General features: G+C 33.7%; 1 protein-coding gene across 8 annotated transcripts in view; it reads left to right on the forward strand.

Moving 5' to 3' along the window:
- CACNA1E (calcium voltage-gated channel subunit alpha1 E) overlaps positions 1 to 25,493 on the forward strand; it is a 597,321-nt gene that overhangs the window by 543,204 nt on the left and 28,624 nt on the right. For all 8 annotated transcript variants that reach the window (XM_031936988.1, XM_003767485.4, XM_031936990.1 and 5 more), the window contains 7 exons: positions 531 to 695; positions 2,332 to 2,442; positions 8,378 to 8,461; positions 11,371 to 11,496; positions 15,201 to 15,266; positions 22,569 to 22,660; positions 23,527 to 23,692. In XM_031936988.1, the coding sequence (XP_031792848.1) occupies positions 531 to 695; positions 2,332 to 2,442; positions 8,378 to 8,461; positions 11,371 to 11,496; positions 15,201 to 15,266; positions 22,569 to 22,660; positions 23,527 to 23,692 (810 nt within the window). The remainder of the gene's footprint in view (positions 1 to 530; positions 696 to 2,331; positions 2,443 to 8,377; positions 8,462 to 11,370; positions 11,497 to 15,200; positions 15,267 to 22,568; positions 22,661 to 23,526; positions 23,693 to 25,493) is intronic.

The following is a 25,493-nucleotide window of genomic DNA, read 5'->3' on the forward strand; positions in this document are numbered from 1 at the left end:
GAATCATCTGCCCATGATCTCATGATAGATTAGAGTAAATAACAGTAGACATAATTCATATTTTATAAGACTTTAAACTATTTAAATATAGTGGATAGTTCAGAAAATTATACTATTCTTATTAATGGTTCATGTTATTTAGTACTTTAAGGCAAAGAGCTTTACATACATCATATGCTTTGATCCTTCTAATAACCCTGTGGTGGTAGGTATAATTATAGTTTCCATGTTACAGATGGAAAAAAAAAAACTGAGTTTGAGACATGTTACTCATACAAGATCATGTAGCTAACTTGTGTTAGTTCCAGGGTAACTACTACCTAAGCACCTCACATGATATATCTTATGAAAGTTCAGACTTCCTTTCTGTAGCTCTAATTGATCTCTTACTAATTTTGTCTTAGTCTTAGTCATTTCCACAAATACATTATAATTGTCCTCACCACAGTGGCTTCAACTTCAGGAAAACAAAGCTAAGGAGCCTGGTTTAGGGGATTTGAGCTTATACTAACAGACTTGTTTTTTTCCAGAGGGCATGCATTGATTTTGCCATCAGTGCCAAACCACTCACCCGCTACATGCCCCAGAACCGGCATACCTTTCAGTACCGTGTTTGGCATTTTGTGGTATCCCCATCTTTCGAATACACCATCATGGCCATGATTGCCTTGAACACTGTGGTGCTGATGATGAAGGTGAGAGAACTACAGGTAGAGGCGTTGAAGTTTCTGGGGATTAGACTTTTAAGTCACACAACTATTTTATATTAGCCCAGATGTTGGAAAAATATGCTTCCTTAGTGCTATGCTGTTGTCTGCTAACTCGTTTCCTACAATGGGATTTCTCCTATATCTGGTCCAATGGTCAACCTCTGGGTCTCTTGGAATCTACTCAGCCAAACTTCAAAGACAAAGGTGACAGTATAATCTATCAGGAAGTTGGGAAGAAGAACAAGTAACATACAAAACATACAGTCTCTATATGAATATTATGGAATATTATTGTTCTGTAAGAAATGACCAACAGGATGATTTCAGAAAGGCCTGGAGAGACTTACACGAACTAATGCTGAGTGAAATGAGCAGGACCAGGAGATCATTATATACTTCAACAACAATACTATATGATGACCAGTTCTGGTGGACCTGGCCGTCCTCAGCAATGAGATCAACCAAATCCTTTCCAATGGAACAGTAATGAACTGAACCAGCTACGCCCAGAGAAAGAACTCTGGGTGATGACTAAAAACCATTACATTGAATTCCCAATCCCTATATTTATGCCCACCTGCATTTTTTATTTCCTTCACAAGTTAATTGTACAATATTTCAGAGTCTGATTCTTTTTGTACAGCAAAATAACGGTTTGGTCATGTATACTTATTGTGTATCTAATTTATATTTTAATATATTTAACATCTACTGGTCATCCTGCCATCTGGGGGAGGGGGTGGAGGCTAAGAGGTGAAAAATTGGAACAAGAAGTTTGGCAATTGTTAATGCTGTAAAGTTACCCATGCATATAACCTGTAAATAAAAGGCTATTAAAAAAAAACATACAGTCTCTGAAATTTAAGGAGTGGCTTAGGAATGGAAAAGAAGCAATTCCCATTTAATGTGATATGTCTCATTATATAAGAACTGCAATTTAATCTCTGGAGAATGCCATATTTAATATTCAAATTAGAATTCTAAGTTCCCATCTTGTATACTTAATTTCATTTTGAATAAACCATAGACAAACAGTACTTTTGGCAATTCCTGAGACTTTGCATAGGACATAGTATCAGTCTATACTTATGATATAGAACATTCAGTCAGTGAACAAACATTTATTAAGTAAACATCTCCTATGTGCCAAGAAAGGTAAAAGAAAGTTCCTGTCCTTAAGGAGCTTATAATCTAATAGGAGAGACAATATGTAAACAACTACATAGATTGTATAACATAAATAGCAGATAATCAAGAGAAGGAAAGTATTAATTTTAAATGGGAATTAGAAAAGACTTTCAGTCTTTTGTACTTTCAGTACTTTTGTACTTTGTACTTTCAGTACAAGGAAAATCAGGGAAGACTTGAAGGAAATCAGGGAAACCAGGAGGCAGAGAGGAGGTTGGAGAGAATTCCAGGTATGGGGAACAGTCAATGAAAAATGACCAGAATAGGAGGTAGAGTGTCACATGAGAAGCATTTATTCTTTGATAGAGGTTAAAAGTTTCATCATGGAGATGAGACATAGCCAGTCTTGATTGACAGGTAGTATTATTCTCTCCATATTGTCTTGACTCCTTATTTCTCTCTTCTTGTGTGTATGTGTGTGTCTTTCTAACAGTACTACTCTGCTCCCTGTACCTATGAACTGGCACTGAAGTATCTGAATATAGCTTTTACCATCGTGTTCTCACTGGAATGCATCCTCAAGATTATTGCTTTCGGCTTCTTGGTATGTCTGGGGGATTTTGTTCTCAGAATTAAAGCTGTCCTTTTAGTGTCCTCTGGTGCATTACTGACATTTGATTTTGGTATTAGTGCTTTTTCAGAAAGAGATACACATTTGCACATCTAAGCACAAACTGGTTTTATTCTTCTAAAAACAGTTAGGATCAAGGCAAAAGATCATTTGGACATGAGAGTAAAAAGCTTAGTTCTTAGTCTCTTCAATAACCAATAATCTTTCCAGTCCATGCTAATTATTTTCTGAAAGCAAAAGAACACTGGCCATTGCTTTTATCTTAAACAGTGGCTTATATGGAAGAGTAATCAGAGAGAAATGGGAATTAAGTGAACAGAATTTAGACCTCCTGTCTATGCATTGAAACTAAGATTGCACTTTCAAATTGTAAATTTTCATCAGAGTTTTCCAACTAAGTAAGAAATGTGAATTTTACTATATTTTTGTTCAGGAACTTCTCAAGTGATAATTTTTAAGAGTAGATAAATAAAATCACAAGGTTTGAAAGTTAAAAATAATCTCAAAAGTGATCTAATTCAATCCTCTTATTTCATATGTAAAACAAGTAAGGGCTATTATGGTTTTTAAATTTACCCCAAAGTCACATGAAAACAAATCTCCTAGTTCCCATGGAATTTGTGTGGTGCTTTTCATGAGTAGGATGGGGGGAGGTGATAAGATTGCATGTTTTTGTCCAAATTCTCTTTTTATATCTTGTCAATTATGAAATATGTTTTTGAAAATACCTTCTTCTGCAATTCATATACTCTCCAAAGCATCAGAAAGATCTAGATATTTGCTTGAGGGTGCTCTAAGCACTATGGAACAGACTTCCTTCTCCCTCTCACTGGCAACAGGACTTGCAGTAGGTACGCTAGAACTAGCATGTTGGGAGATTATTCGGATGTAGACAAGCCCACTTGGCAGTCGTTTCACACTTATTTGGGGGTGTGAACTACAATTTTAAATTACATGTGTATGCCTTTCCCTGTAAGAAGAAAAATATTATTCATTATTTGAATACGTGTTTGGCTGTTAGTAGCTCCAACTTGGCTCCAGACTATGTTTTGGTAATTGTTCCACAGAATGATTGTCATGCTTTCCTTTGGTTTCCCAAATGGTCCTTTGTTTAAAAAATCATTAATTTGATAATTTGGGGTGGGGAATTGAGTGTTGCCCATGCAGCTGGTTGTGATGTTGTTCATTGGATTCCCTTAGAATGCTGTGAGTGTTTTGAGACTGGGGAAATGTAAATGGGGATTGGGAGAACCTAACAACAAATATTTGTTTACAGTGCAAACTAACCCTGCTGAGCTAAAAGAGATAGAGGACCTAAGATGGTCCTGACATTGTCTTTGTTTTAAGCCCCTAATTACTCACTGAATTATGTTGGACATACACTTATGGGCCTTGATCCCACCCAGAGCCTGCCTTCTTTTCCCAGCACTGTCACCCCATACCCTAAGACTCTTATTCTAGATCAAGAAGAATGTCCACATTTGTGAATTTCACAAAATGGAATTTTAGTGATCATTATTATTAGCACAGTCACCAATCTATGTTTCCTGATCACTGAGGTACCATGAGGAACTGAATTCACATCCCCAACCTCTTGCTTTTTACCTGTTTGACCTTGAGCCCACCTCTCCATTACCCTAGACCTGTTTCCTTATCTTAAATATAGATCTGTCTTCCTCATCTTATCCCAAATGGGAACATTTGGGCCAAGGTAAAGGTTATATGAACCATCCCAAGACTGAATACTTCACTGGTTCCTCATGAACTCTAGAATAAAATATAAACTGCTCAGTTTTACACTGTAATTTCACATCATTCTCTTTCATTCATTATATCCCAGCCAAAACAGCCTACTTACTCCATGTAGCCTAAACACAGCCTTCTCCTCCTTACCTTCTGTGCCTTAGTACAGACTGTCTTCTACACCTGCAAAGCTTTTCTTCCTCTCCTCTGCTTCTTGGGGTCTGTAGCTTTATTCAAGCCTCAGCTCTTATCTGATGCTTCTTGATCAATCATTTGATAAGTATTTATTAAATGCTTACTCTATGTCAGATTCTGATGACCCAAAGACATCAGACCCAAAGACAAGAGACCCTTCATCTTCAAGGAGCTCACATTCTATCATAAAAGAAAACATGTACATAAATAAGCATATATGAAAATTTGCAAAAATAAAGCCAATGCAGATTGATGGAGGGGGAGGAGGCTAGGTATTAGGAATGAAGTTGGAATGGAGTCTGGGAGAGTATCAAGAAAGGCTTCATGTCAAAAGTGGATTGTGAGGAAAATTTGTAAGGAAACATAAGAGTCAGAGATAAAATAGAAATGTCCTCCAGGCATGGGGCATAATCAATACAAAGAACTAGAGATAGAAGATATAATGTCATGTTGTGGCAGAGTGTGGGAAGGAGAGTATTGTATAATAAGATTGGAAAGGTTGGTTGGGTCAGAGTTGTGAAGGACTTTAACAGACAAACAGCAGCTTGTATGAGATTCTAGAGTCAATAAGGAGCCAATACAAATGATTATGTAAGTGAGTGAATGGCATAGGTCAGATTTGTACTTCAGGAAAATCATTTTGACCCCCGTCGGGAAGAACAATTGCAAAAGGGGGATGCTACAGACAGGAAGAACAGGTTAGAAGACTCTTCTAAGTGTCAGAGCAGTATTCTAACCTATATCTTTTGCCTCTGGAGTCAGGACTTTTTCCACTGTGCCAAGCTGCCTCCCATGGGACACATCCTACCCTTTTCTGTGATAGCCAATCCCAAGAAGAATTATCAAAGACAACCCCACCACCTAACACTCCGCCCCACCACCCTTCTGCTGCCACACTATTCCCAATTTCCCACCTTCTCCCCCAAGTTTTAGCTTGGAAGCAATTATAACTGCCATCTAGGTATCCATAGCAGCTGTTCAGGCTCTACTGGGGAAATTTCCCACCATGTTTTGAGTTTGAGATATATAAAGGATATATAGTTTGAGATATCCAGCGGGTATTTAGAGATATATCAGTAGACCTCAGAAAAGAGCCTAAGGTTACATATACAAATTTGAGAGTCATCTGATAATTAAACCCATGGGCTCTGATGAAGTCAACAAATAACAAAATAAAGAGAGTAAAGATAACAGGACTGAGAAAATGCCCCAGTTAGTGGGTATGATATGAATCCTGCAGAGAAAAACAAAGAGAAATGTCATCTAGAGAAAGAAGAGTGTCACAAAAATCCAGAAAGGAAAGGAAATATGATTGAGGATGTCCAATCATACAGAAAGATGAAAAAGAATGAGGGTGAAAGATTTGGTGACTGGCAAGTTAGCTTTTCTTAGGTATTTGCTATGTGCTAGGCACTGAGTGAGCTGTTTCAGTTTAGTCATGATGCCAGAAACTAGATTATATGGGGGTCAAAAGTGAATGAGAGAAAAAGAAAGTAATATAGGCAGATAGCAAGTTGCAGAATGAGATATCTATTTTGGACATGTACAAAATGAGAATTTATTTTGTTTGACTATGCATATTTATGGCAATGTTTATTAAGGGTTTTGAAGAAAAGAGAAAAATTCTTATCAACCAAAAGAAATAAGGGGAACTGGGATTTGGTTGAGAAAGTGAGGAGAAATAAAGGATGGTAGTAGTTTGAGGGGGTTGTAATATCTATTGCATAAAAAACTCACCAGGGTTTCATTTTCTGGTATTAGGGCATAATTTTTTCAGCATCAAATTCATCTACTTTGATAGCTGCATTTTGGTAGCTACATTGATCAAACTAACAGAATAATTATTTATTATCAAACAATGATGATTTATAAGCCTGCCTTATCATCTAGAGCATATGAAGGAATTAAATTTTTTTTGTGAAATGACTGGATATACTAATTTACTCCAATTTGTAATCACTGTGTAAGCAATCTAAGTATATACTTTTATACATTTTCTTTTTTAAAAAATGAAAAATAATTGCATTTTGAAAGAAACTCCTTCTATGGAGGGAACATGTTGAACAGATATGATTTTGTTCCCTAAGATGATGTACTTGTATCACCCATAAAAACTCTTATTTGTATATTTTTTAAAAATTGAAAACAGAATCTTCTAACCTATTTAAAAGATTGTTGGTAGCATTTTAACCCATTTGTTTAAAAAGTAGAAATGTAATCTTTTCTGACTACTTTGCAAGGACAACTGTTTGATATAAGGAAAGAAGGAATTTAAAACCTTTATATAATAGGTAAATGGGATTGAAAAAGAGTATAATGAATTAATAAGAGGAACTAATGATAAACTTCTATTTGACTGTATTTTTGTGATATATCTATTTCACCAATTACAGCCATTAAAACTAGACATTGAAATAAAATAAATTGAGCAGCATGCCAAATGTATGCTATATCAAAATGTTATAGTAAGATTAAAAAATGTACATATGAACCATTAACATGGATAATATGGAAAAATATTTTACATTACTTCACTTTATAATGGATATCATATTGTTTGCTTTCTCAGTGGGTGGGAGAAGAGCTTGAAAGAAGAAAAGAATTGAAACTGAAAATATATTTAAAGAAAAAAATAAAATAGAATAGCATATTTAATTTCATTATTTTCACTAGGACTGTCATTAATATTTCTAGAAACAGCAAATGGAGTTTTGTACTTTTAATAAACAAAAAAATCACTTAAAGTTTTTTATTTTATTATTGCTTATCTTTTTAACATTTTATAATGTTTTATAAATTTTTAAAATTTTATAATGTAAAGTATATATTAGTACAATAGTATTTAGATAAGATTTATTAAAAGATATAAAATATAGTAGCATTCTTAATAGTATATAAATCAAACACTATTTGGAGGCCATTTGACTACAAGAGTTATATGGATAGATTTCAGGTTGCTCATAAATTTCAGATGAGGGAAAATTATATTTTTATTTTTAATGGTTTTCTTTATTATCCTATGTATTTTATTTTGCACCTTTTAAAACATGATCCTCAGAAAAGTGCCATTGGTCTGCTTCACCAGATTGCCAAAGGTATCCAGGGCATAAAAAATGATTGAGAACCCTTGCCCTAGAGAATGGAGATAGAGGAATGTATTTTCCCTGAAGATTTCATTATATAAATTAAATTAGCTGAAGACCTAATAAATAGGCATCCCTATGAATGAAGAAAAAACAAAGGGGCTTGGTAGTATCTGACACAGGATTTGACCTCAACTTCTTCTTTTAGTTAAAAAAAAAAAAAACTTATTTAAATACTAAACCACATTACCCTTATTTATATATGCTTTCTTTTCATGCAGAGAGTAGTTTAAGTACCTATCTTGTGAACCCCACCATGTCACAAGAGTAATTAGATCTGTTTTTGTTTAAGAGAATAAATCTGGAAAGAATGATCAGAAGTTGCAGAAGACCAAATTTCAGCTCAACATAAGGAAGAAATGGACAAATAGGATCCTGATAAAGTGAACTGGACTGCCTCCAGAGGTGGAGGATTACGCATTATTAGAAAACTTTAAGATGAGACGCAATGATTGAGCCTCACTTATTTCCTTTTCTGTAAAGGTACAGGTCAGACTAGATCTAAACTTGATCAGACTAGAAACTCTAAAGTCTCTGATTCCCTGAGTTTTCCATTTTCCATGGAACATTATGGTCATAAATCCCATTTCCAATACGAACACCAAATAAACCATTCTGTGACAATGCCTCTCAAAAAATATTAGCTTCATTGAAAAATGACAAATTTTGAAGGCAGTGAAAGAGAAATGGGGCTTAAAATAATAAAATGTAGGCAAAATTTAATATTTTTGTATCAACTGATATTATTTAATGCTAGATTACAAATTTGAAGCAAGATAAAGTCTTTCATATTTTTATTTATTTCTTTGACCTCGGTCATCCTATAGAATTATTTCCGAGACACCTGGAACATCTTTGATTTCATTACAGTCATTGGCAGCATCACAGAAATTATACTGACAGACAGCAAGGTGAGTATCCTGAGTCATATGTGTGTATCCCCACACAAACACACATATACACACATAAATATATAGACATGTGCATAATGTGTTCACACACTTCCTGTATTACCATTTATCCAATAAAACCTGGAAGTATTAATTTTTATTTAAACCACTTGGACCATGCAATGCCATAGATCAATTTCCAATCTACATAGTACCAGTATACACTCATATTTAAGTAGATAGATGGGGTGGTAGATAGAGCACTGAGCATGAAGACAGAAAGACACGAATTCAAATCCAATCTCAGATGTTTACTAACTATATGATTCTTAGAAAGTCATTTAACTTCTGTTTCATGATCTGTGAAAAAGACATAGTAGTAACATGTACTTTCCAGGACCATTGTGAGAATCAAATTATGTAACATATAAAATACTTTGCAAATTGTCAAATGCTTAATACAGTGCCTAGTATATAGTAAGTACTATATAAACTTAGCTATTTTTATTTTTATAATTATATTTTAAGTGCCATTTACCTCAATTCTAAGCTGTCAGTTCTTCACATCACTGAATGGTAATCTATTCCTATAACAAGAAAGGCAGATGCATGATGTGGTATAAGTAATCTGGCATGTTAGAAAGCACCAAATCAAACAAGTACTTATAAAATCCCTGCAATGGACTTAGGATTGTATTTATATGTAGGAAGAGATTCAAAAGAGACAGAATATATTGAAGATAACCTCAATAAGTATATGATCTAATAAAGAAACAACAACTAGAGAATAATACAAGATACTATTAATTGCACTAGAACATTGTATTACTTTCTTGATGTACACAGATGATATCAAGTTCTATAGTTATAATGAAAAATATATATAAAAGCTCATGGTGACTTCCTTTAATGGTGTCAAAAGGTCATTTGTACCCAATTTGCCTAAAATTCTTAATGCATAGCAATAAAAAATTGAAGGTCAAGTAAAATTGATGCATGAAAGTTGAACTTAGAAATATTCTGGACTTCTTCAGACAAGACATATTATGCTTATAGTTATCAAGGAGAACACTAAGGTTGTGTATACATACTGAAATTTACTGGAATCCTGAAATGAAAATTCAATGGAAACAATACATCTAAATCAATGAACAGCTTCATAATTCCAGGTTTAAAAAATACTTTGGCAACATTAAGGTGAACAACAGTACATTTAGAAAGTAATGAGAGAAAATTTATATAATATCAATAAAATGGAATTAATCATCCCAAAGTAGCTATAGAAAGACTAATACCCCTTTGTCAAAAAAAGTGGAAGATCATTGATTTAAGCATTCATACCATGTGACAATAATGTAATCAATTTACAGAGTTTTTTCTTGAACAAGCACCACTTCACAAGATGATGAAAAGGCTGTTAATAGTGCCTCTGCACTGTACTTATTAAATGTAATCCATATTTATTTACCTCCAAGTGGAACTCATAAAAATGGTAAAGGTTCAAGCCTGAAATAAAAATACACTGAGTGGGCAGTATCCACATGAAAACAATCAACAATATCCTTACCACAAAACATCAAGGAAATGTCATGTGAATTTTTTTAAAGTGCTTCATGAGAACAATACAAGATTAGCTGATTGCTATCAGAAATTATGAAAAATTATCTCTAAGAAAATAATATTTATTAATCAATATTGATTTTGAAAGGAAATTATAGAAATTATAAAACATATTAGTTCAGGTTACAAAAATGTTATTGTAGCTGTTTATTTGACTTCGGTTGTATAGAGATTTTTGTGATCTCTTTGAGGTTTTTTTTTTTTTTTTTTTTTTTTTTTTGATAAAGATGCTGGAGTGGTTTGCCATTTCCTTCTCCAGTTCACTTTACAGATAAGGAAACTGAAGCAAATAGGCTTATGAGACTTGCCCGCAATCATGTTTACAGCTAGTAATATCTGAGGCCAGATTTGAATCCAGGTTTTCCTGAATTCAGGTCTGATTTTCCACCCAGGGTCACTATGTAGCAAAATTTAGCTCCTCTCAAATACCATCAAGTGGCAAGAATTATACACTGAAAGATAGCTATCCTTCATAAACTAACATCTTAAATCCTCATACAAATAAAAAGTCATAAATATCCTTGAGCAAATAACCTATATTGGATCTAGAAAACTGTTAAGTAAAGTTATCCATAATAGCCTTGATGTAACACTGACCAATAAAAATTTAAAATATTATTTTAATAGATGCCGCTATATTAAATACTCATAAACTATAATCTATGTGGAATGAAAAACTTTCAAAATATTGTTATTAGCTAAAGAAATGAAAATTGTGTGGGGAAAAAAATGAAGAATATATCCCTGTTGGGCTGCTTCTCAAGTTGTCCCACAGATGCTTTCTATGAGCCTACAGAGATGAATATACAACCCAATATTTAAATTCAGTTATAAAAAGCAATCATTTTATTCACCTACACAATAGTCCACTCTTGAGGCATAAAAGAACAATAGTAGGATAGTGTTTTCTTGGAATTATTTCTCTTTGATTCTATAAAATATAGATGAAGATAAGAATGATAATTAAAGAACATTTACATTATTAAAGTTTTTGAAACCCTTTGTATATGTGCTGTCTCATTTAAACTTCTCAACAATAATTGTGTGATAGGTACAATGGGTATTATTTTATTCATTTACAGATAAACAAACTGAAGCTCAGAGAGATTAAATGACTTTGGCCATCATCACTATGCATCAGGGATAGGGATCAGGCATAGGGAAGATTGGAATCATTCCACTTTGCCTCATTGGCAGCTAGAAGTAGGATTTTCCTTGATTCTAGAATTAGTTTAGTGATAATGAATATTGCACTTACTAATTTCTAAATAATCATCATGTCAGTAACTATATTCAACTTTTTCCACCAGCTGGTGAATACTAGTGGCTTCAATATGAGCTTTCTAAAGCTCTTTCGAGCAGCCCGTCTTATCAAGCTCCTCCGACAGGGTTATACCATCCGTATTTTGCTATGGACTTTTGTTCAGTCTTTTAAGGTAAGAAACACTGGCTTTCTCTTCAAATTGGAATGTTCATAAAAACTGTGACACAGGAATCAACATGGCAAAAAAAAAAAAAAAAGGTAAAATTTGGTGTCTTTCGATTTTACTTCCTTGTTCTTTAGTGATATTTTTTCTTTTGTTTTGTTTTGTTTTGATTTTTTTCCCTTTTACTTTGAGGATGGTGGAATAGAATATTTGTTAAAAGTATGATATAAATTTAATATTTTTTTTATTTTCATTGTTTACTCATTTATTATCATTTATAACATTCGGCTATGGTAGAGATCACGTCATCTCCTCAGATTATAATTTCATATTAAAAAAACTTAATAAAACACAATTACTCTAGTGTGTCAATCTGACTATCTTTGGTGAGGAAGGATAAAAGGTTAATTTTGTTTTAATTCAGGTAATTTATTCTAAATAGCAATGAGGCAGTTGCATACATTTTAATAAAAGGCACCTGTTATTAGGTACTGCCCAAAAGAAGCTGCCTTCTTTTACTTTTTATAGTTTTTACTTCCCATGCTAGTCTTCAAAAAGCTCCATCTCTTGAATTTTGGCAAGGTCACTTGAATCACTTCATTTATACTTGGTCTCCCCATTGCCATAATACCTGGAAGATTTCTCTGATTTTATTTGGCATCTGGATATGTTAGCATTATACAGGATATTGAACTCCATTTTTTTTGTCATAATAATGTACTCTGTCTTATTCAGACCACAAAGTTATCATTTATAATAATAAATTATGTACAAAATATATAACTTTAAAAAAATGATACTACCAAAGGCAAACCAAAAGGAGAGTTGCCAGATTGAAGAGGTTACTTAAGTCATGTCATATATGCATGGGCTGAAGGAATTTCAAAGGTTTAGCCTAGAGAAGAAAATACTTGGGTTGAAGGTGAAGGTAAAAAGGAGTAGTTGTAATAGATATCCTTGAATATTTAGAAGGTTGTTTTCTCCAAAAGGTATGTAACTGGTGGCTCAAGAGTCATTTGTATAAAACTCTCCTCATAGGTGGAGATTGAAAGGTAGTTCTTGTGCTCAGAGTTCAGTGCTCTATACATACCTGTGTGCAGGCAGATAGATCAAGCAATAGAAAGAGTGCTTGGCCTTGAGTCAAGAAAATTCCTTTTCCTGGGTTCAAATCTGGCCTTAGACACTTATTAGATGTATGATATAGGAAAGTTGCTTAACTCCATTTGCCTCAATTTCCTCATCTGTAAAATGAACTGGAGAAGCACATGGCAAACTATTTCAGTATCTTTGCAAAAAACAAACAAACCCACAAACAAATAGAATCACAAAGAGTCTAACCTGACTAAAAAAATTGAACAACAACTTGCATGTGTAGTAGAGTTGATGAGAGTTAGAGAACAGAATTCTGGTCTTTTGGTTATTCAAGTGATCCTTTAATGCAAAAGTCACATAGAGGGCTGAATAGGTAAGTAATTTGAAGAAAGGCAGATTTTAATTCAATAAACAGAAAAATTTCCTATCAATTAAAAAGGTAAATGGGGAGGCTGCTTGAAGAGATAAATAGAAATTGTATGACCAATTTGGGATGTTGCAGATATAATTCATATCTAAACTGCATATTAAACTAGATAACCTTTGGTGCTTCCAATTTGGCAATACTACAAATGCCCAATCTGATGTTTTAAATCAGAAAAAAAAAATTTCTTTTTTTTCAAGTGAATTCAAAAAAGTATGTGTTTGCATCATGTTCTCAGAAAAAACAAAACAAAATAAAACATGGGATACACAAGGAAATGGTATTACACTGAAAGAAAGCAAAGAATTCAGTCGCAGTAGTAAATATACATCATCCAAAATGCAAAAAGAAAAAAATATCTAAAATGAGGAAGACAAAAACAATCTTGTAATAGTAATATAATAGTGACTAAAGACTTTAAAAATAACAAGCTCTTACAGAGGACTAACATTCACAGTTTCTTTTGAATAAAAGGTGTATTTTCAAGCAAAAATCTAGAGAAACCTGAGCAATTAACTTTCTTCCACTTTACCTTTCCCATGTGGATAGGGAAACCAAACTCCTCTGAGTGATTATAGATGTGTTTAGGAGGTTCTGCGATATCCTAGAACTTGATATAGTCAGCTTGATATACTATCACCTACTAACAGGAGCATCTAGAATATTTCACTATTGGGAAGAACACCTCTTCAATTTGGACTCTTAATTGTATCTCCTCCATTCAAATAATTTGACCAGTGGAACAGATTAGGTATTACACAAAGTAGCAAGGGAACATAGTACCATAATGTTTGAGAAATCCAAAGGCCTCACCTACTGGGGCAGTGATTTTCTATTCTACAAAAACTACCAGAAAAAGTTGAAAGTTTGGCAGAAACTGTGTAGAGCAACACTTCATGCTGCATACAATAATGAATTTCAAATGGATATGTGACATAGCTATCACATCATAAATGGACAAATCATTTAACCCTATTTACCTCAGTTTCCTCATCTATAAAATTTCCATAAGGAAATGGCAAACCACTTCAGTATCTTTGCCAAAAAAAACCAAATGAGGTCACAAAGTGTTGGATCCGCCTGAAAAATGACTCAACAACAACATAACTTCTGGTATCCCTTATTCTAACTGCCCTATTCCCAAACCAGTCATTTGTGAATCTCACTGCCTTTACTTTTTCTTACCTTTTATTTGTAGACTATTTGTTCCCCAGTAGCAATAGAAAGCCACCCACAGTTTTGGTTGGTAGAGGTAGCTAAATGGCACAGTGACTAGACTATTTGACTTAAATTCAGGAAGATGAGTCAAAACCAACTTTAAACATTTACTAGCTATGTAACCCTGGGCAAGTCAATAATTTCTGTCTGCTTCAATCTTTTGAATCTATGGAATGAAGTTAATAGCACCTTCTTACCAGGGTTGTGGATCTCAAAGTATATACTTGTGAAATACTTGGCCAACTTTAAAGAAATATATAAATACTAGCTGCTTTTGGCTTTCTCTTGGATGGAAGAGAACTTGATTCATTCAGAAGCACAACACAGTTTTTCACTGCACAGAATTCTGTGCTATGGAATTTATAGCAAGGTTTGATGGTGGTTGATGGTAAATAATTCTTTTAGGAAATAAGTTTGGAATAGTGACAAAACTAAACTTCAGGAATTCTCGATCAGACAATAATGCAAAACCAGTGCAGGCCTGAAATTGCTGAAGGATGAAAGAACTTTATGGGATTTGACTTGCAAATACATACAATCACTGTTTCATTTTGCTTCCAGTTTTCACTAAAAAGTTATTCTTTGGAGAGAGTCCCAGACCAAAAAAAAAAAAAGATTTGGAAGCCAAGGCCAGATGTTTGGTCTGAGATTTGTATAACAATACTTGGAATGTAAATGTCCCTACACAATAAGTACTCACACTTCCTCATTGCTCATAGAGGTATGAGCAGTGGAAGTCTTTCCGATGAGTTGGTCAATTAGAATTATGGAAAACTTGGCACAGAACAATCTCTTCATCTGTGTGGGGATCTGGACATTGGAAGAATTATGAAACCATACATCGAAGAAGTACCATAGAAGACAGTGTTTTTTACCTTTAAAATAAACAAGGAGTCAGGTACAATCAGCTGCTATAAGATATGACAGTGAAAAGTACCACCTCTTAAATTAATAAACATTACCTCTCTTTTTATTACAGGCCCTCCCCTATGTCTGTCTATTGATTGCCATGCTTTTCTTCATTTATGCCATTATTGGGATGCAGGTAAGCAGGTATTTCTTTGAGCTAGTTATTAAGAGGAAAATAATAGAAGACTGCTCCCCTTAATGGAAAAGCTACTTAGTGGGCAAAGCATTCATGGATAGATAATAGATTAAGTCAAAGAATTCTGGTGCTTGTAAATGATCTGAAAGAGCCCAGTTATACTTTATCCTTAAGAATCTCCCAACTATGAAGCTTCACTGCCAAGTCACAAGAAACAATATATCCCAACATGTCATTCTTGGGGTATATGCTTACCATTTTTAATACAGCACAATCAATTTAACATTAAACAGAGAGCAGAAACAAAGACAAAAATGTGTATCATTGGTTTTTAGCCCAAAGAAAGTCCTAGTATAATTAAATTTAATTTGATAAATATTTATGACTATATACAAGATGGTGTGCAAGACATTGGGAATACAGAGGGGAAAAAAACTGGTTCTGTCTTCAAGGATCTTATAGTCTCCTAGATCTAACATGTACTTAATTATATAAGTGTGTATAAAATAATAAAAAGTAATTTCAAGAATGAGAGAACACTAACAATTATGAATATAGGAAACTAGAACTGTTATATGAAATAAGATAAGCATTCTATGAAGGGAAGGATGAACCAACCATCTTTTCAAAGGCACAAAAGTAAAATATAGCATCTTGTATACTGCCAATAGCTAGGAGGCAACTTAACTGAAATGGCAAGGACATGAAAGGGAATAATATGAAATAAGATAGGAAAGCTAGGTGGGATATAGTTATAGAAGGCTTTGAATACCAAATTTATCTTATATGCAATAGACAACCTCTAAAGATTTTGGCTGGTGAAGTAACACAGTCATTTGTGAGGGATCTGACCAAGAAGTCAAGTATGAATCTATAGCAATAACCAAGATTAGGATATTCTGGGACATCTTTTGGTGTTTGATGAAAGGTGTGTTCACAACTTGAAGCTAATTCTGACAGATCATGATATGCTAAGTTAATCTCCTAGACTTCATAAGATTAAAGATTTGAAATCTCAGAAATCATTTAATCAAAGTTCCTTATTTTATATATGAGAACACTGAAATCAGAGTAGAAAAATGCTTTGCTCAACATCACAAATGAGTGAGTAGTATAGGTAGAATTTGATCAACACTTTTTAACCCACCATTCATTCTACTTCACCATGAAAGTCTCCCCAGTTTAGGACTTTCAGTTTATGCCAGTAAATTCCCAGATAATCCACTTTTTGACGTATGGTATATTGGACAGTTTCTGATTTCCAATCCCTTCTCATTTCCAAGTTGAGAAGACAACAGTCAGAATTTGAACTTGGATGTTTTTTGGAGTACCGATTGGGGGATCAAAATAAACTTCTTCCAGCACACTAGACCTTGCTGCTAATGAACATCACCTGGTCTAGACTCTTAGACTATAGATGTCTCTGATTAGGCCCAACTTGTTGGATTCTAAGGGCATCATAATTGTGTCAGTTGAGGTGACTCTTTGAAGCAAAACCCCTCTGACTTAGAGATATTGTGACTGATTACTCAGCAGAGAACCTCAGCCAAGTAACAACCTCCTGCAGTCAAACAGTCTGGCTGCAGTTGAACCAAGAGCTCTTTTTGCAGTAATGCTAGCCATCTGGAGCAACCAGCCCCACCGAATCTTCAATCTTGCCCAAAACTTCTCTGAGAATGATGTCTGCACCTCTTCATTTCTTTCTCCTTCTAACTGATTACTATGGTTTTGTTCTCTAAAATACAAATAGAACTGTCTAATAGAGTATATTAGTCTGTCCCAGTATTGAACTCTCATTCATTAAGAGCATTTAAGAAGAATCTATATGACCATCTGTCAAGGAAATTGTTAAAGTTGTTTCCCACTGTTTGAGAGGTTGAGCTACATGACCTCAAAGGTCCTTTTCATCTCTATTATTATATAATTATAGGATTAGAATTTCCTTGAACTATTAAATATAGAGCTGGCTACATCATCTTCTTGACAGGACTGAAAAAAAATATATTTTTGTATCTTTTTGTGCTTTCTGTGAACAAATTTTATATAATCTCAAATTTAGAACTATTATAAAAGTTATGCACCTCTTCTTTTTTTTGTCTTTTCTTCTTACTCTCTCCCGAATTTTCTCTCCTTCCCTCCTTCCTTCCTTCTTTCTTTTCTTCCTTCATCCTTCCCTCTTTCCCTTTTTCCTCCCTCTTTCCTTCCCTTTGTTTTTTCCTTCTTTCCTTCCTCCTTTCCTTTTTTCCTCCCTTCTTTCATTTCTCTTTTTCTCAATTTTTCCATTGTTCTGCTCTTTTCTTTTCTCTCTTCCTTTCTCTTTCATTTTCTTTTCTCCCTTTCCTTTTAAAATATTAGTTACTACCGAAGTAATTTCTAATACTTTCTATCCTTCTAGATTCTATCAGACAGCAACACCAAGAATTTTTCTGAAAATATTGTTTGTATTTAGTTCTTTTCTCAAACTATGACAGAGAATTTTATTGCATACACCTAGCATGTGCTTTAACATTTTGTATCATTTAGATACCCGAGTCTGGAGCCATATGAATGAATAAGACAAAGCTTCTTCACAATACAAATTTTAAAATAGAAAAAGATAGGCTTTGGAAATGAAAATTATAGCTACTTGAAGTCTTCAAGACTCCAATATTTTTGACTATCAAATTCTTTTTGGAAGCAGTGGATTTCAAAGAAGGATTTCAATTTGTGTGGAAATGCTAGGGATATCTAACTCAAATCCTGTGACTCCTCATTTTGGAATGAGAAAAATGGCTTCAGCAATTCCTAAGCCAAAGAGCATTGAAAACTACCTCATGGGTCTTCAACAGTTACTACCAGTAGAGAAACTTTTCAACAGTTATTTATCTGAAATCCTTCACTTCTTCATCAATTAAAGTCAAGGGAACAACATAACAATTAAAAATATTTTAGGTGGGGATGGGGGAAGAGTGTAGTGATTGAGAACGTGATAAAGCCAAGGAAAAGCCCTAGAATAATCAAGAAATATTATGGGGTAAAAGAATCCCAAGACTGAATTCCTAAATTTGAGTATAAGACCATCTAATTTTGTAATAACTCTTGGGGAAAAAAGCATGAAATGTCCACAAGAACTATCAGAATAGTTGAAAGACCTAAAAGGGGAATTGAAGAAAGAAATAAGGAATAGAATACAGAGCCTAGAACAGAAATTGGACAACCTGGCAAAATAGTGAATACTGTGAAAAAATGAAATAAATAGAACTGAAATAGTCAATAATACAACAAAAATATTAGAACAAAGTCAAAAATAGAGAAGTTAGATGACTGTGAATTATTGACTGACAGGAACAATTGACTTAAAATATAGAAAATAGTGAAATAATATAAGAGTTAAAAGAAAATGAACAAGGGCAGGTAGGTGGTGCAGTGGATAGAGCACCAGCCCTGAAGTTAGGAGGACCTGAGTTCAAATTTGACCTCAGATACTTTACACTTCCTAGCTGTGTGACTCTGGGCAACCCACTTAACCCCAATTGCCTCGCAAAAAAAAAAAAAAAAAAAAAAAGAAAAAGAAAGAAAAAGAAAATGAACCAATGATCTCAAACTGATTACCATATTTTGAGAAATTCTAAAAGAAAAATGTTCCCAAGTTAAAGTCTTTTGCTAATATTTGATTGTCTTTGACATTCCTTTGTCATACTTCCATTAATAAAGTTTCTTTTTTCTTTCTTGGAATATAGATCTTATTTTTTAAAAATGAAGTAGGATAAGAAGTAATGAAGGAAAGGAAAATTAGCAATAGATCTTTAATGATAGTAACAATAAATGTTTTCTTAATTAATCACCTGAGAATAGACACAAAGTAGCCTGTAGGAGAAAGGACATTCTATAGAAGACCCAAATTCTGAATTCAAATCCTAGCTTGGACACTTCCTGATGCTATGACTTAAGGCGGAGTCATTTAACTTCCATAAAACTTTATTTTCTGATCTGTAAAAGGGAATAATTACATTTGCACTAAGTACCTCACTGGTTTGTTATGAAAAAAGTCTTTTGTACACCTTGTCATTACATAACTAAAAACAAAAAGGAAGAGAGAAAAATTTGAACCTCAAAATCTTATAAAAATTAATGTTGAAAACTACCTTTACCAGTATTTGGGAGAAATAAAATTATTAAGTGTAAAATAAAATTAAAATAATTATTTTTACAAATAAAAGAACATTATAGGCAAGTAGTATGATAATTAATGCCCATGCTTTCATAATGTTTTAAACACTTGGATATTGCATTTGGTGAAGTCCAATTGGAAATCAATAATCTAGGCTCAAAGAGAGATAGATGAAAAGAAAAAAAAGGATGGGTTGAAGGGGAGAGAACATATCATAGATACTGGACCAAGAGTGTAAGAAAAGGAACAAAAAATCTAAGCTGGAATTATGAAGAGAATTATATGTCAGTGACATTACATGCAATATTGTCTCCTAACTAATTGGATTTAGAGTTCACTGATAGTTTCATTTAAAAGAATTATCTATTTTGAAACCCCTCTTCCCTTCACCATTCTCATGTTCCTCTATTTCCTTCTTGGCAATTCTTATCCCTTTCCCAGTATTGTCTAGCTTACCATCTCCAAGCTCCTTATGGGACAAGTAGTATTTTTTTAAAAAAGAAAAAAACCAAGGTTGAGAACAAATTCTCAAAGCAGTTGTCAGTGGGAGTTATTTGAGCAAAATAGCTGGGGGCAGAAATTGTTCTTCAATTACACATTTTAAAAGCTGTTAGGGTAAAAGCATGTTTCATTTAGCATACTTCAGATGAACTGAAAGTGAATTTAATATATGTCAGAACACAACAAATGGTCTTTATTGACTGGGGAACTAAGCAAAAGAGAACTTGAAAGTTTCTACCTGTGCAAATATAAGCCTTTATTGAACCTGGAGACACATTTTGGGGATGAAACAATCCAAAGGCTTTCATGTGCCACTTTTTAAAATGATGCATGATTGTGTTAGCTTATCCTAAGTATCAACTTCTAATCAGATTGATTTCTCCTCTGATAATCTCTGTTTGAGAAAAGGAAATTCAGTCCAATATTTTTGAATTTGGACTCTATCTTCCAGCTATTGAGCTATTCCTCCTGTATCATCTATTAATCTGATGAGCATGCCATGTATGCTTTTATACAAATCATTGATCAGAATATAAAATAGTGTAAGGCAAAGTACAGATTCATGTGCCCCTCCACTGCAGACTTCTGATCACATTAACTTAGAATCTTGAACATCATCATTTAGTGAATTCCAAGTCCATCTACCTGTGCTAGCTTTTATCTCTTCAACTTACTTGCCCATAGGAAGAATGAGAGATTTTCTTACATGCTTTGCTAAGAATCTAGGTAAATTATATCTATATTATTCCTCTGATATATTAATCTAGTATTATTATTTTAAAAATAAAATGAGTTTAATATGGCATGATCTATTCTTGATGAAATCACGTTGAATCTCTTATGTTCACTCTTTTTTCACCCTAAATATTAACTAACCATCATTTTGATAATACATTGTAAAATGAATCAAAATCAAGCTTACTGACATAATTTTTAGAATCTGTTCATTTAAAAAATCTCTGAAATATATATTCACTTCTATATCTATAGGTCATCTTCAATTTGCTGTTATAGACACTGATCAGTAACCACATTTATCAGTTCTTTCAGTACCTTACGACCTAGTTTATCTGGGTCAGATGATTTGAACTTAATGTAGTTCTGTAACAATCTGCTTACCTATCTCAGTACTGGCTACAAAAGTAGCCAGTTTTTGATCTGAAGATCATTCTCTTTGGAATATAAAACAGTAGCAAAATTAAAGCTGTACATCTCTGTCTTCTCTCCAATGTAAATCATTATCTCACCTAGTCTTAGTGATAACACTATCTACTCTTTGATGATTCTCTTTTTTCCCCCAATACAACTTAAAAACACAGACTACTTAGCCTTCCTCACCAGCCTAAATTCATTCTAAGTTTTGTATTTACTCTGTTATGCCTTTTGAACTTAAGGTTTTTGGTGACTTCTCTTACTTGTTTATACAAGTCCTTTTAGCTATTTTCCCACCTTTTCCTCCTTATACCAATTGGTTTTCATTATGTCCAGAATTTTATTCTTTAGAGCTTTCCAATTCTCCAGGTCTGATTTCTCCTGTATGACTTTAGGGCATGGGACCCTTCCTTTCTCCTAAACTCTTTAAAATCTGCTATACATATTAGACTATGTCCAAGTTCCCTATCTATCACAAATTCTAGGGAAGAGTGGCCCTTATCATTCCCAGTGCAGTAACAGCATCTTACAAATATTGGCTTGAGCCAGGACAATGCAAATAGAATTATCAGTGAGAAAATTTTGAAACTCTTCATTGACATTAAGAATTACTAAATGTCAGCAATTCAAAAAGCCTGAAAAAAAACCAACTAATTTAATTTTTAAAAGGGCATAATAGGACATAAAAATAGATAATGATCAATTTTATTATTAATTATGTCTACAGGATGTGAAGTATAGAGAAATTGTAGGGATTTTTTTCCTTTTCTGCTAGAATTAACTAGATTTTCTCCATCTTTTAGTTCTGGTGCTTGGAGTCAGAGAATTTAGAGTAGAAAGATATATGTTGCTGATAAGAAAACTGAGACTTAGTTAAGTGACTTGCACAATATCTGCCAGCTAGTTAGTGAAAGAGTAAGGATTCAAACATAGTTGCTTTTGCTTAAGGGACTTTCTTTTATGGGTAGATAGTCTGATCATGCAGACACATTGTATATGTTAGTTTATGTATGTGTGTATATGTATATACACACATGCAAATTTTTGCATATAGCAATATGCAAGTGATATACTATATATGTGTATGATTACATAGATATACATATATGCATAAATATATTATATATATGGAGAGAGAGATCTTTTCTTGAGGGCTCTAATTTAAGAATTTCCCAGCTCCCAAAGATTTAACTCATTACAAAAACAAAATAATTTAGAAAAAATATTAGATATACCTCACCAATCAAATTTCCAAAAAATTATAGACCAACATTTCATGTAAAATATAAAGCATGAGTCCACTAAGTTTATGTGTTCTAGAGAAACACATGAGAGCTTCCACCAGCACTGAATTTAAAAGGAAAAGGATTGCTGCTTCCCCACACATTTTCTTCATGTGGTAGTATCCTGGCTGATCTGATATATGATTGCTAAGTATGTCACACATGATAATGATTCTTCTTATTTCCTGTTCCTTATCCCTATCTTGGATTCCTCAGGTTTTTGGAAATATAAAATTAGATGAAGAGAGTCACATTAACCGACACAACAACTTCCGAAGTTTTTTTGGGTCCCTCATGCTGCTCTTCAGGTACCAGCTCCATTCACATATTAATCAATGGCATCTGTGATGGAACCAGATGGATTCAAGTCTGTTTGATGCTTCCACCTTTCCTTTGTTTTCTTTTTTCCCTTCTGATTTTCCCCTAAATCCTGGTTCTCTTTGTTGGTCTGGCTCTTTGTGCGGAGGTAATATTTCAAGAGGAGAAAGGCTATCTATCTACTATACTTTAAGTATAGTAGAAATGGGGAGGAAGGGAAGCAATTGCTTTAGTAAACAGCCAAGGAAGTCCCTTAAGCTTAGTGGTATAGTAACTATATTTTCTGAAACAAACTGTGATATGTGGTCTAAAAAAAGAAACCCTCTTGTAAAATTTGTTGAATATGCCTGTGCTCTTGAAATTGGCACTGTTTTGGAAAATCCAGAGATGTGTATAATCATATTATTCAGTAGACTTATCTGAAATTTTGAGGTGAAGATGTGTTGATTATGTCTTAAGGAGAGAAGGGAAAGTGAAAAAAATCAAACTCAAAAATCCAGATCTATTGAATTTCATAATGCATAGCCATGTTGCTAGCCAGAGGTCCATTTGCTGTAGAAGGAGGGAGGCTTCTTTCAAAGTCCTATGATCAGTCAGTGAAGGCCACATCAAATAGCCACTCTAACCCAAAGAAAGACAGAAGCAGAGAGTGTGAGGCAGAAAAGAAAATAATAGAATCACTGTAAGTAATCCAGGTAAGTTTCATCAATCCTGAGTTTCTCTTAATGAAAATCATTAGAGGAATATGAAACATGATGATCCCTATCTGAGGAGTGGGGGAAAGAGGTAGTGAAGAAGAGAAAGAATGGCATGAGATGCATTGGCTGATGCTAACAAATATGTCTTTTGATTCCAGGAGTGCCACAGGTGAGGCATGGCAGGAAATTATGTTATCTTGTCTGGGAGAGAAAGGCTGTGAACCTGATACCACTGCACCCTCAGGGCAGAATGAGAATGAACGATGTGGCACTGATCTGGCCTACTTTTACTTTGTTTCTTTCATCTTTTTCTGCTCTTTTTTGGTGAGCATCTCTCATTCTTTTTATCCTGTTGTTACTCCCAATATTCTTATCCTTCCCTTGGGTTTCCCAAATGGTAAATGAGTCTCAGAACCACATGCTTTTCTCTCTTATGAAGACTATTGAATTCTCTGAAAAATTGTTCTCTATAAATTCAAGATGGTGTCGTCTTGAAACAAGAGTAGAATGGTTTAGATATAGACATGATTGTCCTATGGCTTGTAACATCTAGTTACATACTACATTACACTTGGTAATGGTGAATGTAAGTGACTGATATGTAAATTTAAAAAAAAGGAAATGGTACCACAAATTAAAATACTTTTTAATTGATATTTTTATTTGATTATTTTTGAATGATAGACTATTCCAATAAGCACAGTTCAGAATTTTCAATCCTAGACTATTACATAAACAATTGATAAGTAGGAATACCAAAAAAATTCTGTATTAGCTTCTGAATTGCAAAGTAAGAGGGTTGAATAGAAAATCTTTGAGATTCCTTCTAATTCTAAATCATATCACTGTAGATCAAAATATGGTCAATCTGATAATGATGACCATTTCACAAATCAGATCAGATAAACTACAAAGCTGATGCACTAGTTTTGCAGAAACCTGATGGCTTGGAAAAAAAAAAACTATTCTCTTGGAAGAAGGTAACTTCCCTAGGGTAACTATGTATCATAAACTTCAGAGTGTTATTTGTTGCATTATCAATAATGTTCCATATTGTTTCTATGTCTTTCAAAGAAAGTAACAATTCACAAGGACTAGAATTTCTCACTTTTCTTCTTGCATATAGTGTGTGTACCTTGAGGAAACAAAGTATAGAAAGAACACTAAGCTGAAACTGAGGAAATGTGTATTCTAGCCCTGGAATTTTTAAAATTGTCAGATTGGGGAAGTCATTTGGCCCCTTCCGTAGATCTGCAATGGAAGGACAGAATGTCTCCTCCTTCTACTTTGCTGAAATAATATGGTGAAAATTAAATAGGAAGAATATGAAAATACTTTGAGTTTTTTCGGTGAAAATATACTACATCCATTTTTATTAATGATGTAACACAATGTTTTATATATATATATATATATATATATATATATATATATATATATATATATTCAGAGCAATGCTCCAACACTTCGTAAATTTAAGAGGTGGGCGCGAATTTCCTTTTCTATAAAGTAGGACTAATAGTGCATGTTTGCTGGTGCTTGTTGAATTCAAGAATACAAAATAATTGAAATTAGAATACTGAAAAAATTTTCAAAAAATGAGGATAGTACCTAAGAAGTACCTACTTGATAAACTTGTTGTAAAGAAATCTATTTATTTGTAAATGTTAAAGCAACCTGTTATATGAGTTAGTAGTACTAGTATTTTTATAATTGGTTGCACATAGGGCTATTATTATTCTATCTTATTAGCTTCAGGAATAGAGTGAGCATGAAAAATATCTGTGAATGAGAAAAAAAATTTAACTGATCTTAAGTAGCATCTCAGCAAGCAAATGTAAAGAAACAAGGTGCTCAAAGAAAGAGCTAGGAGATACCATGTGCCAGGTTAGCCAAACTAGTGCCACCACTTTGACCATTCTCTACCCTGATACCCAAGTAAAAGCAGCACAGGATCCTATACCCATGAACCCCAGAAATAGCAACGCTTCACAGACTAGCTGATTGGCTTCTAGTACAGCTTCCAGAGTCTTCATCCTAAAAAGCCATTCCTATGGAAACTTGCCTGAACAACTGCTTCCTTGGGATCTGTAGCTCCTGCCTTCTCAATAGTCACTGGAGTTGA

Source organism: Sarcophilus harrisii, chromosome 4, assembly GCF_902635505.1.
Source record: "Sarcophilus harrisii chromosome 4, mSarHar1.11, whole genome shotgun sequence".
NCBI classification, from domain to species: Eukaryota; Metazoa; Chordata; class Mammalia; order Dasyuromorphia; family Dasyuridae; genus Sarcophilus; species Sarcophilus harrisii.